Source organism: Sus scrofa, chromosome 1 (assembly GCF_054392235.1).
Source record: "Sus scrofa isolate SSC_HxYL_T2T_F1_AM1 chromosome 1, Sscrofa_HxYL_maternal_Yorkshire_Landrace_v2.0, whole genome shotgun sequence".
Taxonomy (NCBI): Eukaryota; Metazoa; Chordata; class Mammalia; order Artiodactyla; family Suidae; genus Sus; species Sus scrofa.
The window spans coordinates 232594098-232611461 of NC_139383.1; the positions used below are offsets into that span (position 1 = coordinate 232594098).

At 38.6% G+C, this 17364-nt stretch overlaps 1 protein-coding gene across 4 annotated transcripts in view; it reads left to right on the plus strand.

The window, feature by feature from the left end:
- Positions 1–17364, plus strand: part of PGM5 (phosphoglucomutase 5) — a 203367-nt gene that overhangs the window by 116430 nt on the left and 69573 nt on the right. For all 4 annotated transcript variants that reach the window (XR_014822672.1, XM_003121933.7, XM_084987596.1 and 1 more), the window contains exon 7: positions 7192–7307. Coding sequence is in view for 3 of the 4 variants with exons in the window: in XM_003121933.7 (XP_003121981.4) it covers positions 7192–7307 (116 nt within the window). In the remaining variant the exon portion in view is untranslated. The remainder of the gene's footprint in view (positions 1–7191; positions 7308–17364) is intronic.

Sequence of the window (17364 nt, forward strand, 5' to 3'; positions counted from 1 at the left end):
GCTGCTGTGGTGTGGGTTTGATCCCTGGCCCAGCAACTTTCGTATGCTGCGGGTATAGCCAAGAAAAGTTGGGGGGCTGAGAGTTCAGTGTGTAGAAAATAGAACCAAGAGGTCTGCTAAGCTCTTTCTTAAGAAAGTACACATTTGAAGATAAATCAAAGGAAGAGGGACCTGGATCTTGTCCTATTTAAATCTATTGAAACTTTCTTAAGGTAAGATTCTAGGAGCAGGTGGGTAGAGGGATGCACTAGGGGTTTGGGAAGGAAATGCTATAAAAATGGGTTGTGAGGATCATTGTACGACTATAAATGTAATAAAATTCATTTAAAAAAAATTCCAGGAGCAGCTGATTATGCCTCATGTACTTGGTATAATTAGTCGTTGTTTATTTGGCTGTTCTCTTGCAGGGTAAAGGAGAGTCATTAATAACCATTGATATTCCAGTAAAATATTATTGCATACCATGATGTAGTACTGAATAATTAAGTTAACATCTTTTAATACCTACTATGGGCATGCACTGTGCTGGATGTGGGAGGCACAAAGATGGATAAGCTAGCACCTCCCCATGTAGTGAGCTTTGAGGAATCTTTTAGGATGCATTTGTATCTGGAGTCTTGTGTGAGCACATGAGGGTAAGGTGACCACCAGACTTGTAATATAGAAATAGCGTGTCCTTCGACTCCCCCAACCTTTGATTCTCATATAGTCACTACCCTAATCCTGTGAGATCCTTTTTTTTTTTTTTTTTTTTTTTTTTGTCTTTTTATCTTTTCTTGAGCCACTCCCACAGCATATGAAGGTTCCCAGGCTAGGGGTCTAATTGGAGCTGTAACCACTGGCCTACGCCACAGCTCATGGCAACGCCAGATCGTTAACCCACTGAGCAAGGGCAGGGATCGAACCCGCAACCTCATGGTTCCTAGTCAGATTCATTAACCACTGCACCACGATGGGAACTCCTGTGAGATCTTTATCTTCAAGAAACGCTTTTGTCTTATCCTGATATCCCCACTAATTAATATCTGGAGAAATTCTCTTTGCTTAAAATGACTAATTTAAATGAAACATGCACAAATTACCTAGTTATATTTTAATATAATGTAAAGAAACTACAATGAGAAGAGACCATAAAATAGAGACAATTTTCCCTTTGCTGTTCAACAACTTTCCTTAAAAAATAGATATTAGTCAACCAAAATCATAAAGAATGTATTGAGGGCAAGTCTGACAAGGTACTATGCTATCCTGGACATAGAACTATAAAGATATGTAAGACACAGTACCTGCCTTCAAGGAACTTCTAACACCTTGGAGGTGGTAGTTGTGTCTGTCTGTGGAGGGAAAGTGTTAAGGAGGTAACAACATCTACAATGGCAGTGTGAAGAGAAAAACCCCCTCCCAAGTGAGAGGAAGCATAGGGGCAGGAAGGGTTACTTTGGGTTGATTATGGCATTGAAGAGAGACTTGTATTTGTTACAGTAAGGGAGCTGCTGCTACAAAACTAATCCCCAAATGTACAAGGACTCAAACACAGCAAAAGGTATTTCTCAATCATTGAAAGTTAAAAACAGGTGTTCCTGACTGATTAATTCTGTAATTCTGCTCCAAATGGTGATTCAGAGATCCAGATCCTTCCAACTGGGAAATCCACCATCTTCAATATGTAGCTTCTAGAATTGCTGGGCTTGTCCACCTTAAAGTGACAAAGGAGAAAGATCATGGAGAATTTTTTTTTTTAATTTTATTGAAGTATAGTTGGTTTACAATGTTGTGTTACTTTCTCATGTACAGCAAAGTGATTCAGTGATAGTCTTTTTCATATGATTTTCCGTTATAGTTTATCGCAGGATGCTGAGTATATTCCCTATGCTATACAGTAGGAGCGTGTTGTTTATCCATCCTATATGTAATAGTATACCTTTGCTAATCCCAAACTCCCAGTCCTTCCCTCCCCTTCCACCCTTCCCCATTGGCAACCACAAGTCTGTTCTCCATGTCTGTGAGTCTGTTTCTGTTTTGTAGATAGGTTCATTTGTACCATATTTTAGATTCCACATAAAAGTGATGTCATATGGAGTTCCCATCGTAGCTCAGTGGTTAACAAATCTGACTAGAAACCATGAGGTTTCAGGTTTGATCCCTGGCCTTGCTCAGTAGGTTAAGGATCCCGTATTGCCGTGAGCTGTGATATAAGTTGAAGATGTGGCTTGGATCCTGAGTTGCTGTGGCTCTGGCATAGGCCAGCAGCTGTAGCTCTGATTAGATCCCTACCCTGGGAACCTCCATGTGCTGCGGAATCGGGCCTAGAAAAGGCAAAAAGACAACAACAACAAAAAGTGATGTCATATGGTATTTGTCTTTCTCTTTCTGATTTATTTCACTTAATATGACAATCTCTAGTTGCATTAACGTTGCAGCAAATGGCATTATTTCATGCTTTGTTGTGGTTGAATAGTATTCTCTTGTATATATGTACCACATCTTCTTAAACCATCCATCTGTTGAAGGACATTTTTAGTTTTTTTTCATGTCTTGGCTATTGTGAATAGTGCTGCTATGAACATAAGGGTGCATGTATCTTTTCAAATTAGAGTTTTGTCTGAGTATATGCTGAGGAGTGGGATATGGTAGTTCTATTTTTAGTTTTTTGAGGAACCTCCATGCTGTTTTCCATAGTGGCTACATCAAAAGTATAAAAGGGTTACTTTTTCTCCACATCCTCTCCAGCATTTATTCTTTGTCGACTTTTTAATGATGGCCATTCTGACTAGTGTGAGGTTTTGATTGCAGTTTTCACTGTAGTTTGATTGAAGTTTTCATTGTCGCTTTGAGTGGCATTTTTCTAATAATTAGTAATGATGAGCATCTATTTATGTGCCTATTGGCCATCTGTAAGTCTTCTTTGGAGAAATGTCTATTTAGGGATTTTGCTCATTTTTTTTATTGGGTTGTTTATTTATTTATTTTTTTGATATTGAGTTGTATGGGCTGTTTGTATATTTTGGAAATCAAGCCCTTATCAGTTGCATAATTTGCAAATAGTTTCTCTCGTTCCATAGATTGTCTTTCGTTTTGTTTATGGTTTCCTTTCCTGTGCAAAAGCTTGTAGGTTTGATTAGGTCCCATTTGTTTATAAAGATAGGAAGTTTTAATAGCCAGATCAGAAAAAAGTGTTCAACATTTCTACTCGAGTTCCATTGGCCACTCCGCATGTGGCCACAGTGAAACTTGAGGGAGGTGGTCCAGCTGTGTGTCCAAAAAAGCAGATGTGATTGTTGACCACCTAACAGCCTTTGCCACAGGCTTTATGGTGGCAGGGCATTTAAGATAGGTTTTGAAGCAACATGAAGTATTTTGAGAGAGATTGGAAAGGAGGGTTAATCCAGGTAACGAGAAGCATGAAGAAGGGCTCAGAAATTGACAACAGTAGCAATACAAATGCAAAAGCATATTTAGAAAGTAAGAGGTGGGAGTTCCCATCGTGGCGCAGTGGTTAACGAATCCGACTAGGAACCATGAGGTTGCGGCTTCAGTCCCTGCCCTTGCTCAGTGGGTTAAGGATCCGGCCTTGCCGTGAGCTGTGGTGTAGGTTACAGACGCGGCTGGATCCCGCGTTATTGTGGCTCTGGTGTAGGCCGGTGGCTGCAGCTCTGATTGGACCCCTAGCCTGGGAACCTCTATATGCTGCGGGAGTGGCCCAAGAAATAGCAAAAAGACAAAAAAAAAAAAAAGAAAGAAAGAAAGAAAAGAAAAGAAAGTAAGAGATGTTTCAGTTTTGTTTGTTTGTTTGTTTGTTTTGGAGCACGTGGGGAATAACATGGGAAAAAATATTGGAAAGATAGGTTTAGGCTACTTCAACCTGAAGCCACATTTTGAGAGGTTTTAAAATCGATGCTAAGATTATCTCCACCTTCTGTGTGTGTGTGTGTGTGTGTGTGTGTGTGTGTGTGTGTGTGTGTGTGTGTGTTTGGCTACCAGGGCTCACTACCATTTGCAGAAAAATTGTGGCCCAGATTAATTTTCTTTCTTCTCCTTCCTAGGCTGGTCTTTCTTATAAAGTGAATTCTGTTTGTCTCTAACACATGGTGACAGTAGTCAAGGAGAGGGTACAGACCCTCAGCATGAGCAGCTTCACTTTTAGCTTTTATACCAGAGGATTTCAGAGACTCCACTGGGGACTCCTGCCAAAAACCAGTCTGGAGCGTGGTATCTGCTGAATGCTGTCATTGGGATGGATCCCAAGTTTAGTAGGAGGAGAAGGGAGGGGAATTCCTTTCTGACTCTAGGATACAATCAACTTATGCTCAGGGTCCTGGAATTTAATTACCCATATTGTTATCTTAGCTTGTATAGCTGCAACTGGCTCATAGTTATAAAAGTATCCGGTCCTTTAAAAATCCAGCCTCAGCCTTCAGCCCGATGACCTGCTGACAGTGATAAATTGAGAAGGGTGGGAGCTGGGGAAATCCTTTCCCCTCCCTTTAGATCTGCCAACTTGGCTTCAAATCACAGGAATGTTTTGGCCAGAGAATATATATCCCCACACCCTGTAGCCTCTCTCTTACCCTCACCTCTGCCCCATGTTACTCATTCTGCTTGGTAGTCATATACATTCATTTTAGCTAAATTAATTTTGACCCAGGCTGTACTGTGTTCTGCCCTCAGAAGCTTCTGTGTGAATGATTTCTCCTTCCTTGAGCTTCTGACCATCAAATTAATGGCTCTGAAAATTTACCTTGGTTCTACACTTTGGGGAGGATTTGTTTCATTATTCCTACCAGGGCTTATGCATGATTGTATATCTTTTTTAGACTCTTGAAAAAAAGAGAAAACGGAATTTTGATGTAACATCCAAGCATCCAAAAGGTGCTTCTTTTCAAAGCAAACTTGAAAAAGACTTAGCATGCACTTCTACAAGATCCCAAGCATATTAATTATATTTGGGTTTGATGGAAAGACAAGTGTTTACTTTCCTGTGGCAAGAGTTTCTAGGTATTTTTTCTCACTAGCTGACCACAAAACAAACCTAAAGAAATCACTGTTATTTTTTGTCCTTTGTTGTACGTGTATTTTTCTTCTTCTTCACCAAGACACATTCACTGGTTTCTCTCTACCTTCTGCTCTTAGAGTATTCAAAGAACCAAACCTGGCTGGTGGCAGGCATTTGGTATTTTTCTCTTTTGTTGCTTCCATGCGGGGAAGATGAAACTTTCAATCCAGTGTCATTTCCCAGCATGCTTTGGGATCTAGGTATGCCTTGAAGCACTAAAACATTTGGAGAGACAGCGTGGCATAGTGGAATGAAACATGAGCAGAAGTTAAGCAGACATAGGTCTAAATTCTAGCTTTGTCTCTTACTTCTGGGAGATCTTGAACAAAACTCTTGACCTATTTGGTCATCTGAGCCTGAATTTTGACAGTATAGGTTAGTTTTAGCTGGTTTTGAATTTTTTTTTTTGGTCTTTTTGCCATTTCTTGGGCCGCTCCTGCGGTGCATGGAGGTTCCCAGGCTAGGGGTCTAATCGGAGCTGTAGCTACCAGCCTACACCAGAGCCACAGCAACGTGGGATCCGAGCCGCGGCTGTGACCTACGCCACAGCTCACGGCAACGCCGGATCGTTAACCTACTGAGCAAGGGCAGGGATCGAACCCGCAACCTCATGGTTCCTCGTCGGATTCGTTAACCACTGCGCCACGATGGGAACTCCTGTTTTTGAATTTTGTCTAAATGGAACCATATAGTATATATTCCTTTGTTATCAGTTTTTTTCTTCTTCTTCTTCTACTTTTTTTTTTTGTTTGTTTTTTTTTTAGGGCCATACCTGCAGCATATGGAAGTTACCAGGCTAGGGGTAGAATAAGAGCTACAGCTGCCCGTCTACACCACAGCCACAGCAACGCAGAATCCAAGCCATGGCTGTGTCCTACACCACAGCTCATGGAAACACCAGATCCTTAACCTCCTGAGTGAGGCCAGGGATCGAACTCGCATCCTCATGGATACTAGTTGGGCTCGTTACTGCTGAGCCACAAAGGGAACTCCCAGTTTCTTTTTCCTGAAGTTATGTTTGTCAGATTCATTAATGTTGTTGCATGTAGCAGTAGTTTAATGAAATGTATACTGTTTTATTATATATTGGAAATCATTTATTTGTGTATTCTACTTTGATGGACATTTGAGTTGTTTCAGTTATTACCATTTCTGATTCTATGATCATATTTGTAAAATCTTGTACACATACCCTGTTGAATAATATCCCTTCTGGGTTCCCCAGGAAGCAGCTCTGAGAGACATTTGCTTGCAGGGACTTCATTCCTTTCTGCTATCAAGGTCAAAGTTTCCTTCAAGAGCAACTCCTATGGGGAGGGAGAAAGGAAGATTGGACAGAAGGATAAGTTGGACTGCAATGCAGTCACAACAAAAGCCTTGGCCAACCTACAGCGAGCTCTGGAGCTGAAATGGCCCTACAGAATTGTGCCAGATAGGAGCAAGGAGGCTATGCCTTTATATATCCCTAATTTGCCAGTCATTGGATGTGGATTGACACAGGGAAGGGAGCATAATTTTGAATGAGACATTCCTCTTTGGAAGAGAGTGGGAACCACATCTGTGAGCTGTCAGCCATCAACATTCCTAGCAGCTGGTGGAATGAATGCTCCAGTCCTGAAAGTCCTAAAGTCTCTGTCTGTGTTTGGGCATGAAGCAGAGCAGGATACCACGGTGTCTACTGAATGTCTTCGTAATTTCTAAGAGTTGAATAGCTGGTTTGTAGGATTTGTGTATATTCATCTTAAGTAGATACTGTTAAACATTTTTCCAAAGTGGGTGCACACAAATACCACCATAATTTGGAGTCTGAGATCCCCCAATTAGGATCTTACCACGAAGATAAAGGAGAGAGAGAGAGAGAGAGAGAGAAAGGAGGGAAACATACATGTAAGAATATTCTATACATGAACTTAATATTTTCTATATTATGGGGAAAACAAAATTGAGTGCTATTGACATAGGCTATTTATCATTCTCTACTTCATGACTTGACATCTCAAAAACTGTCCACACTGTTCAGGATGTTCTGAAATCTAGTTATTGCATTAATACATCCTAAAGACTTCCTTATGTGCTAAGGAAAAAAAAAAAGAAAGGAGAACTATGAATTGACTATTGCCTCAAATTTCATTTTTCAGAGTGGCCAAATCAATGAAGGTTCCAGTGTATGAGACCCCAGCTGGATGGAGATTCTTCTCAAATCTGATGGACTCGGGCCGGTGCTCTCTTTGTGGAGAGGAGAGCTTTGGCACTGGTAGGCTTTGTGGGGTTGGTGTTGCTGGAGAGGGTGGCTGCAGCACTCCGTGATCCCAGTTTGGGGACCTGTGAGCCCACTATGAATCAAAGGCTGGAGGAAAAGTTGGAGGCAAAAAAAAAAAAAAAAAAAATCAGAGAAACCTAGGAGGATATGTGCTATCACACACTCACCTCTTCTGCCCATTTCATCTTCATTTTAAAAATTTCCCTTTCTTTCAACAAAGTTCTAGCATGAAAATTAAATATATATATATGTATCATTGATAATGTTAATATGAATAGTGTAACTAGTGTAAAAGAGGCTAATAGGTTTGTTATTTTTATTTGGAGTTGCATCAACTTTTTGGTTCCTAAGACCAATGGGTTACTATTAGCCTTTAAAAATTTGAAAAAGCCATATTTAAAAAAATGGAACTCATAATATATACATGGGGGGGGGAATATATCAAATTCCCATGTGCTCATCACCTAGGTTTAACTGTCCTCAACTCATGGTCAATCTTACTTTACTCTCATTCACAAAGGAAGCCCTCCTCCCTGATAATTGTGAAGCAATCCCTATTGTGAATCTTTAAGTATAAGAGCTACTGAGGAAAAAGAATATATATCATATTTTATTTTGTGTGTGCGTGTGTATATATATACACATACATATTGTACATATATATATATATACTTATATATATAGGACCATAGTACTATTATCTCACCTACAAAGTTAAAAAATAATATAAAGTTGCATTGTGATAATAATTGTACAACTATAAATGTAATAAATTCATTGAGTAATATAAAAAAATAAAACAACAGCATTCTCTTTCAAAAAATAATAATAATTTCTTCTTTCAGTGTTTTTTAAAAAAATTTATTATAGTTGATGTACAATGTTCTGTCAATTTCTGCTATACAGCAAAAGTGACCCAGTTATACATTTATATACATTCTTCTTTCAATATTTTAAAGATGTCACTCTATTGTGCTCTGTCCTACATAGCTTCCAAAAAGTTGGCTCTAGTTCTTACTGCTATTGTTCTGTATTTAAATTTCCCCTGCCTTCCACCTCTGGCTAACTTCATTATGTTCTTTTTATCTTTTGTTTTTAACAGTTAATCATAATATATCTCCGTACATGTATTTTTTAATCCTGCTTGGGGTTCTTTGGGATTCTTAGATCTGTTGTTTCATTAATTTTAGAAAATAAATTTTAGAAAATTCTCAGCCATTATCTTTTCAAATATAACTCTTCCCCTATTCTCTATCTCTGAGACTCCACTTACTCATATGTTAGATAATTTGTGACCATATCTTGTCTCAGAGCTCTTACATGCACTATTTGGTTTTATTTCCTCTTTTTCTTTTTTTGTGTTTCAGTTTAGAACGTATCTTTTGGCACATTACTGATTCTTTCCTGAGCTGTGTCCAATCTTTTGCTAAGCCCAGTGAAGGATTTCTTCATCTGATACTGTTTTTATTTCTAGTATTTCTCTTTGACTCTTTTTAAGTAATTTTCATCTCTTAGAAATTCCTCCTCTATTTATGTCTTTTTTTTCCTACTGGATCATTTAACATATTAAACATAGTTATTATAAACTTTTTGTCTGATTGTTCCAACATCTGGTTCTTTTCTGACTTTGATTCTCTTGATTGCTTTGTCTCTTGATAAAGCAATGGTTTACTCTTTCTTGCTTTTTGTATATCTCATAATTTTTCATTGAATGCTGGGAAGGATGCATATGAGAACAGTAGAGACTCATGTAAATCATATTTATACCTAGAAATGGGCATACCCCTTCTTCTATCAGGGCATTAGTGTATAAGGTTAAGTTAAATATAATCAGGAGTTGAGCTGGGTTTAGATTTTATTATGTCTGTTATAGTCTTTTTTTTTTTCATTTATAATGATTTTTATTTTTTTCCATTATAGCTGGTTTACAGTGTTCTGTCAATTTTCTACTATACAGTAAAATGACCCAGTCACACATACATATATACATTCTTTTTTCTCACATTATCGTGCTCCATTCATTGTAAGTGACTAGATATAGCTCTCAGTGCTATACAGCAGTGTATCCCAGGTTTCAAATTCTTCCAAAAGTGGGATATTTTTGCTATGTACTAAAAGTGAGCATGGGTGATGGAGGAGATTTTTCAGTGTTGCTGTGTCATTCACACCTTTCAGCTGTTATGGCATGTGTGATGCAAAATAGACCTCTATTGACCCTTCTTTAGTGGCAGGAGACCTCTGTTTAGTATTGGTATGAGATTCTGGGCCCAAGGTTTCCTACCCTTTCTCCAGGGGCAGGCTGTTTTTATTTCAACCCCTGTTTCAGTAGCAGGGAATCTTTGCCTGGGTCCGAGGCATAATAAAGTTTGCAGCTTATTCATCCAGGAGCTTAAAGCATTTGTTTCCTATTAAAGAAAGATTTGGGGAACTGGAAGAGTTTCATGCTTATCTCTTGGCAGGAATTGAACATCTCCTGCATGCCAGCACCACCAAGTCTCTCTGTCTCTCTCTTTTTCCAGTCTTTCTTATAAGTACTCAGTGAAATTACGGGAAAGAATTTGGAAGTGTGCCCCTTGTATCTGGGACTCTAAGGATTTTAAACTAATGTGATAGACTGTACTTGGCCTTTAAGACTTTTTAAAACTCTCATGTGGCTTTTATTATTCACTTGTATGGAAACATCCTCTTTTTCCTGTGCTCTGCCAAAGATGAGTTGGTTTTTGTGCCCTGTCTTTCCTTGAAGGGGCTTAAGAGTCTCAAATTCATTTTATTGCCTGTGACCTCCAATCTCTAATCAGTTAAAAATTATGATTTCATAGGCTTTCTGACCTCTTCTTATTACTGAAATGGGAATAACATTCTCTTGTACATCTCAACATCCTAAATAGAAGCATAGACATGGAACCTCAAAACTAATATCTTAATAATTTCTCCTATTGTTAACATTCCTCCACGTTAATAGATTTTTACAATTAAAATCCAAAAGATCTTACATCATAACTGGTTGATATGTCTTAAGTCTCTTTTAATCTGAATTTCTTCCCTCTAAATTTTCTCTTTCTAGTTTATTCATTGAAGAAACTGAGTCATATGTCTTGTAGCGCTTTTAACAGTTTTGATTTTAATGATGATGTCTTCATTTCACTTTCTAATTTGTTTAATGATTATATAAAGAGAAGCTATTGATTATGCCTTTTCTCTGGTGTGGAGCCCCCTTAACAGATTCCACTATAAATTATGGCACTTTATTTTCTAAAAGGTTTTCATGTTCTTGGTATTTTTTAGGTGTACATCCATAATATTTATGATTAAAAAGTTTTTGTGCTTTCTAATATTTGGACCTTATATTTCCTATTTTTACTGCTTTAGCTACATTTTTCAAAATAATGTTAAATAACAGTTGTGATAGTTAATGATTTTAATGGAAATTGATTAAGTATTTTACCATCTGTCTTAATGATTGCTTTTTAATATTGGTAAAATCGGTTAGCATGCTTAAGTATTTTTCCCTATTCTTATGTTACTTAGAATCATATTATAAATGGCTGCTGGAAGGTTCCCTGTCAGAATCTAGTCATATATTAATGTGTTTTTCTCCTTTATTATGTGAATGTTATGAAATATAATGATTGATTTGCTGGTATCAAACCATCCTTGAATTGCTAGGAATAAGTCTTATTTGGTCATGCTTAAACAGATTGCAGTAAAATCACTCTAACTGGTCATAATGACAGCATTTAAGGCTATGTTGGGGTTCTTGAAGGAATTTTCCTCTGGAAACTTTTATCCTTTTTCCAAAATCAGTTACTCTAATAGCATTACCATAAATGGTACAAAAATATTGGAAGGCATCTTTGTCTCCTTGGAAAAAGAGAAACCATATCAAGCTCTCTTAATTACTACTGTTTGATCTCAGAACATGTGGATGGCAAGTCTGCTTAGGACAGTTGAAATTGTTATGCTTTTACTCTGCTGAAAAAAAATTGTTTTCCTGCCTGTCTTTGTTGGTGTTCTGTGTGTCTAAACCAGTGACTGTGATTCAAAAAATAATCAAGTAATAATTCTACCTACTGGTTATTAAAATAATGTAAATCTCACAACTGGAATGGAGACTGGTCAGTCCAGGTTATCCTCCACACCCTCAGTCTGCCTGTCTTTGTAAACATTTATTGAGTGCTTACAATATATCATAAACTTATAGTCTTCAAAATTAAAGGATAAAATATGATATATTATATAATAATATTATATCCTTAATAACAAATATTTGCTGACCTCAACTTAATAAATATTTATTTAGAACTTATAGAGTACAAGGTACTGTATTGGGTGGTATGTAGAATACAAAATTCTTAAGACCACACACTTAAGAAACTCAAGATCTTCAGGGTACATAGTTAGATCCACAAATGAGTTTTCTACCAAGAAGAATCTTTAAAGTTCCACAGTAGAGAAATAGAAAAAATGCATGGGAGATGAGAATAGGAGAGAGTGGTTTGGAACTGAAAGTTCAAAGCAGGCTTCCTGGAATAGATGCAAGTTGCATAGTTCTTAAAGAATGGGAATGATTTGCACACATAGAGATGAAAAGACAGGGCCTTGTCTGATAGAAGGAGCAATGTCAGGAAAGGAATAGAAGTGGGAGAGCAGGAGACATGTGTCATATAGGCAGCTAGTTGTTAAGTTTCTCCAGAGAAGTATGCATCAAGACTAATTTAGGGTCATGAGATTGGTATACCCATGAATAGCCTTTAAAGAAAATATAATAGACTAGCAACTATCAGAATGCATTGCATTTAGTAAAGGTACATGCTATTTTGAGAAATATATATATATATATATAAATATGCACTCAGGTATCTATGTGTATACTAGGTCTCACTGTAAAATGTATTTAATGTGGGTCATGACTAAAAGACTTTTCAGTCTACACCAGGGATCAGCAAATTTTTCCTGTAAAGGGCCAGATATTATTTTAGGGTTTGTGAACTAAGAAGCTATGTATAGTTTCTTTCACAGTTACTCAGCTCTGCCATTGCAGCACAAAAGCAGCCATGGACAACACATGAACAAATGAGTATTGCTCTATGCCTGTACAATTTTACTTACAAAAATAGTCCAAATTTGGCTCCTGGGCTGAAGTTCAGTAATCTCTGATGTATAGGGTAGGATAGATGAGGGAGTATCAAGAAACAGTATTGGAAATGCCAAAGGGGAGGGACTCATTTTTGAAGCCAGTTGCCTGCCTAGCTTAGACATTGGGACTTGACTCAATGGGAAATAGGAAACCACAGTCCACACAGGAGGGAGGTCTGCTTGCAGCCACTTTCCAGCAAGCTTTGCTTTCAGACTCTTCAGCTGATTGCAACATGTAGGCTGGACTACAAAGGAATTTTAAGTCTCTCGCTGTTATATTTGTCTGTCATTTTCCTTTCAAGGAAAATAGGAGATTTTCCAATCTCTCGTGGAGCCCTAAATGTATTGCCTTTGCCTCCTTCACCATTCTTCAGGTTCTGATGACATTAACCTGATTTGACAGGTGAAGCTCCTGAGCCCCAGAGGTAGTTGAGTGACTCACCCAGGGCCCCAGAGCCTGCAAAAGGCCTCCACTTGAGTTAAATTACAGTTGAACTGAACCACAGGCCTCCCGCCCTACAGTGTATGCCGCTTTCCACTGTGCTGATCGGCCTTTCTGATGAAAGCAATAACTAATTCCATGTCTCCAGCACTCGACAGTAAATGACTATTAGAAGACTTGAAGAACTGGACCACTCAATCCTGGAAGGAGAAACTGGCTTTGTGCTACTCTTTATGAACGCCAGTTCTTGAAGAGGCACTGTGTTTGTTGTGTTAGACTCACCTGGGAGGCTTGCTAAAAATATAGATTTCCTATCCCACCCTTACTTGGAATCTCTGGCAAGGTAGAGGCTGAGACTCTGCACATTAAATAAGTCTCCTCATGTGATTCAGATGTGCAGTCAGGCATGGGAAACGTTGCTGTAGTGAAAACTAGTATTTGTTGGGAGTTCCCATCGTGGTGCAGCAGAAATGAATCTGACTAGGAACCATGAGGTTGCGAGTTCGATCCCTGGCCTCTCTCAGTGGGTTAAGGATCTGGCATTGCCGTGAGCTGTGGTGTAGGTTGCAGACATGGCTTGGATCTGGTGTTGCTGTGGCTGTGGCATAGGCCAGCAGCTGTAGCTCTGATTAGACCCCTAGCCTGGGAACTTCCATATGCAGCAGGTGTGGCCCTAAAAAGGACAAAAAGAAAAACAAAAACAAAAAAACCCCCTAGTATTTGTTTTTTATCAGGAGTGGTAGGAAAAGTGTGCCTGAGAAGCCACACGAGGTTTGGTTCAGGAAGTCTAGAGGCCTGGGAATGTGAGGCTGATGACTATGTTCAAAACCCTCACCTGCCTTTTATGGATAAGGCATGTGGCCTCTTGACCCCTCACAATTCCAACCTGTAAAAGTCAGCTGATCAGCCATATGCCCAATATACCTTGGGGTATAGTTTTCAACATCAAGTGAGCTAGTTAAGGAAGGAGAAAGTAAAGAGCTGGAAAATTTTAGACCTGAGACTGAGGAGACGCTTCTAAAACTTATCAAAGCTTTTTCGATTGGAAGATTTTTTCGGTGCCTCTGGGGCATGGAGCTGTGTACCAACTAGGAATGCATAGTTGAGTGCCAAGAAAGCTTGAAAATATGGATCTGCTTCAGGCTGAAGAATGCCCAGCTCTTGGTCCAAGACGAGCCGGATACCCTGAGTAGAAATTTCCTTTCCCTTCCATGCTTGAGCTCTCAGCTTTCCAAGGTAACATGCTGGTGTTAGAATCAGAGTTCAGACTTCTCTCCTATGGAAAGGTCCCTGTCCTGGACAATAGGAAACCTGTACTTATTGTTCTGTCAAAGAACTAGGGTCATTCCAGAAGCCAAATCATCTTTTGTGTTAGGACCAGGTATTCATCCACTTCTCGAGAAGGGCTTTGGAAAACTGTTTATAGAGAGAAAGGAGAACATTTTATAGAGAGAAAGGAGAAGACTGTTCATTTAAATGGCATTTTGGCTACTTTTCTAAAGTCCCAAATTGGAAGGAATCTGGACTTCTTCCCATACACAAAAGGGGATGTACCAAAATACTAAAACTAAGATATGAAAAACCAAAACCTTTGAGGCTTGGGGGCACTTGTCTATTATGTTTTGCTGGTTTCCATCATTGTCATTTGTTTTCTAAGAAGTCAAACCATCTGGGGAGTATATGGATTATCATGCCCAGAGCTTATCCCTTTACAGGTAACACAAAGAATGGTTCTGTTGTGAATGCCTGCAAGAGCTCCAAGCTGGCCACCATCTTGAGTATTACCATTACTTTTGTTATGTATTTTTAAAAAGCTAATGTTGGAGTACCCATTGTGGCTCAGTGGTAATGAACCCAACTAGCATCCATGAGGAGACAGGTTCAATTCCTGGACCTACTCAGTAGGTTAAGGATCCAGTGTTGACGTGAGCTGGATGCCGTTGTAGGCCGGCAGCTGAAGCTCCAATTCAACCCCTATCCTGGGAACTTCCATATGCCACAGAAAAAAAAAGATAAAAAAAAAAAAAAGCTAATGTCAATAACCATACAAATTTGCCAAAGAAAATCAGACAATATGACATTTTTAAATGAGCACTTAGTATGTGCCAGGGTGTTGCTAAGCCTTTTTATACAATCATCTCATTCTGGAAATTTGGAATTGAATCCAAGTCTCCTGGAACCAACATGACTTGTCCATCATTGTCATACCAAATTTTTCCACTGTGAACTCTGGAGTACAGTCTGGTGCTCTTGAAGTTGGCTATTTTTATACTGCCCAGACTCTAGCACAAAAGGAAGAGGCCCAGAGTATGTGTGTATTTCATGTCCTACGAAATCTTGAAGCTCTTTCTAGTCTTTTGAGATTTTTTCTGGATCCCTCTAAGAGTCATGTAACTGTAAATGCCCTGAGAACAAAGGCCATGTCTATCTTGATTGGCTTTATTTCTTTTATATATGGTAGGCTTTGAGTGTTTGTAAGATGGATGGAAGGGTGGAAGGCAAGAAAGAAGGAAAGGAAGGATGGAAAGAAGGCCGGAAAGGTGAATGGAAGGTAGATTGAAGGAAAGAAGGAAGGAAAAAACAAAGAATTTTCATTTGGGTATTTTTTCTTTGCATTTTTTAATGGTTGTATTTTTACCATTCTTGAGTGTTTGTATCTCTAGAATGGGCATTAGGTTGTATTTCTAGAAATACCAAGATTTTGGAGGATTCATAAAAACAAAACCACATAAGTATAGACTAGTTGGAAGAGGATGAAGAAGGATGTTGTGAATTATAGTAAAATATGAATTATATAAATTTTCAAATAACGTTTTGCTATTTTAAATCATCACATCATTATTAGCACAAATTAAAATGTAATGAAGTACTTCTAGGAAAACTCCATATCCAAACCTTTATTAATGAACAGATGTAAGTATTAAAAGACTGTTAAATATTTGTAATTAATTTATTAACTTCTTAATTTCCTATGTATGGGCGAGGATGAAGATGCTGAAAATTACCTGTAAATATCCATGTTCAACATGGTTAGGTTCCAGCTTTAGAGATCTTTTATATATACTAAATTCTTACAGCTTTAAACATAGACATTCCCTGTTAAACTCTCTTATAGTTTATGTTACTGACTTATTCCCCAGTTGCTTTAGGAATGGACATTTTATTTCCCCTAATGCTTAAACAGTTTATAACACTTTCAGGTCCCTACCTCTTCTTTCCTTTATATTTCACATATAAACTCTATATCCTAACTCAAGACTGGGTTCACAGAAGTACCGTTGAACACATATTGAATAGGTGTAATTATCTCTTATTTATACAGTTATTTTATTTAATACCATACTTTAAAAAAAGATACAATAAAGAACTTTAGTTCATTCTCTATTGAGATAATCATTAACTCTACGTTTGGCAGTTTTCACATCTGCCCAGACTCTAGGCCAGAGAAGGAGGCCCATATATCTGCGAGTTTCAGATTATTCAGGTTCTACCACATTTCTTTCTCGTATTTCTGGCTGGGTTGTGTAAATTTGGCTGGGTATCAGATGTGACATGAGGAGGCTGTGATGACAGCATTATCAGCACTGGGAGAGCAATTTCTCTGCTGGGCTAGTTGAAACAGGCTGTGTGCACATGTGCAATTCAATCTAGACTGAGCCAGAGCACAGAGGTGTTGTGATTGACACCCCCCAAGAGCCTCCTTGTAGACTCTGAAAACTGAAACTCCCTCCTGGATCCTCTACAAACTATCAGTCCCTGTGCTGGAGAACAGAACTCCCACTTGGAGTGAGAAGAATGTCTCTATCCAAAAAAAAAAAAAAATCCTTTTCTTGGGGTCTCCACAGTTCCAGTTCTACTGACCCTTCAATTCATCCTTCAAGCTGATGAAAAGTGGCAAGGGGGCTGGGAGGGGGGTTATTTCGTGACACCCAAGTGTGGAGCAGAAAGAAAGGAATAGGGCCTTTGAGGCTGTGCCCACACTTAGCAGTACATTCTGGGACTGGGAAGCCTGGGAAATGATGGTGTGGATTGAAGAATTCCAAACAGTCTTAGGGTTTCTTTTCTCAGTGTCTACTAAGGGACTTTTAATAAGGGGGTCCATCCTGTAGCATTTCAGATGCAATCCCAAAAATTGTGCTTTGAGTCTTCCCCACCTGCTCTCTCCTAGTTGCTAGGTGGCCCCACTGAGATCAAAGTACAACTAAAGAGCACCAGTCTTCAACCCTCTGGTGCAAGCCTTAAACCTGCTGGAGGAGTTTCTGGTGCAGCTTGTGACCAACCAGGGAACAATTCTTTTTTTTAATTTTTTTTTATTTTTATTTTTTTTTATTTTCCCACTGTACAGCAAGGGGGTCAGGTTATCCTTACATGTATACATTGCAATTACAGTTTTTCCCCCACCCTTTCTTCTGTTGCAACATGAGTATCTAGACATAGTTCTCAATGCTATTCAGCAGGATCTCCTTGTAAATC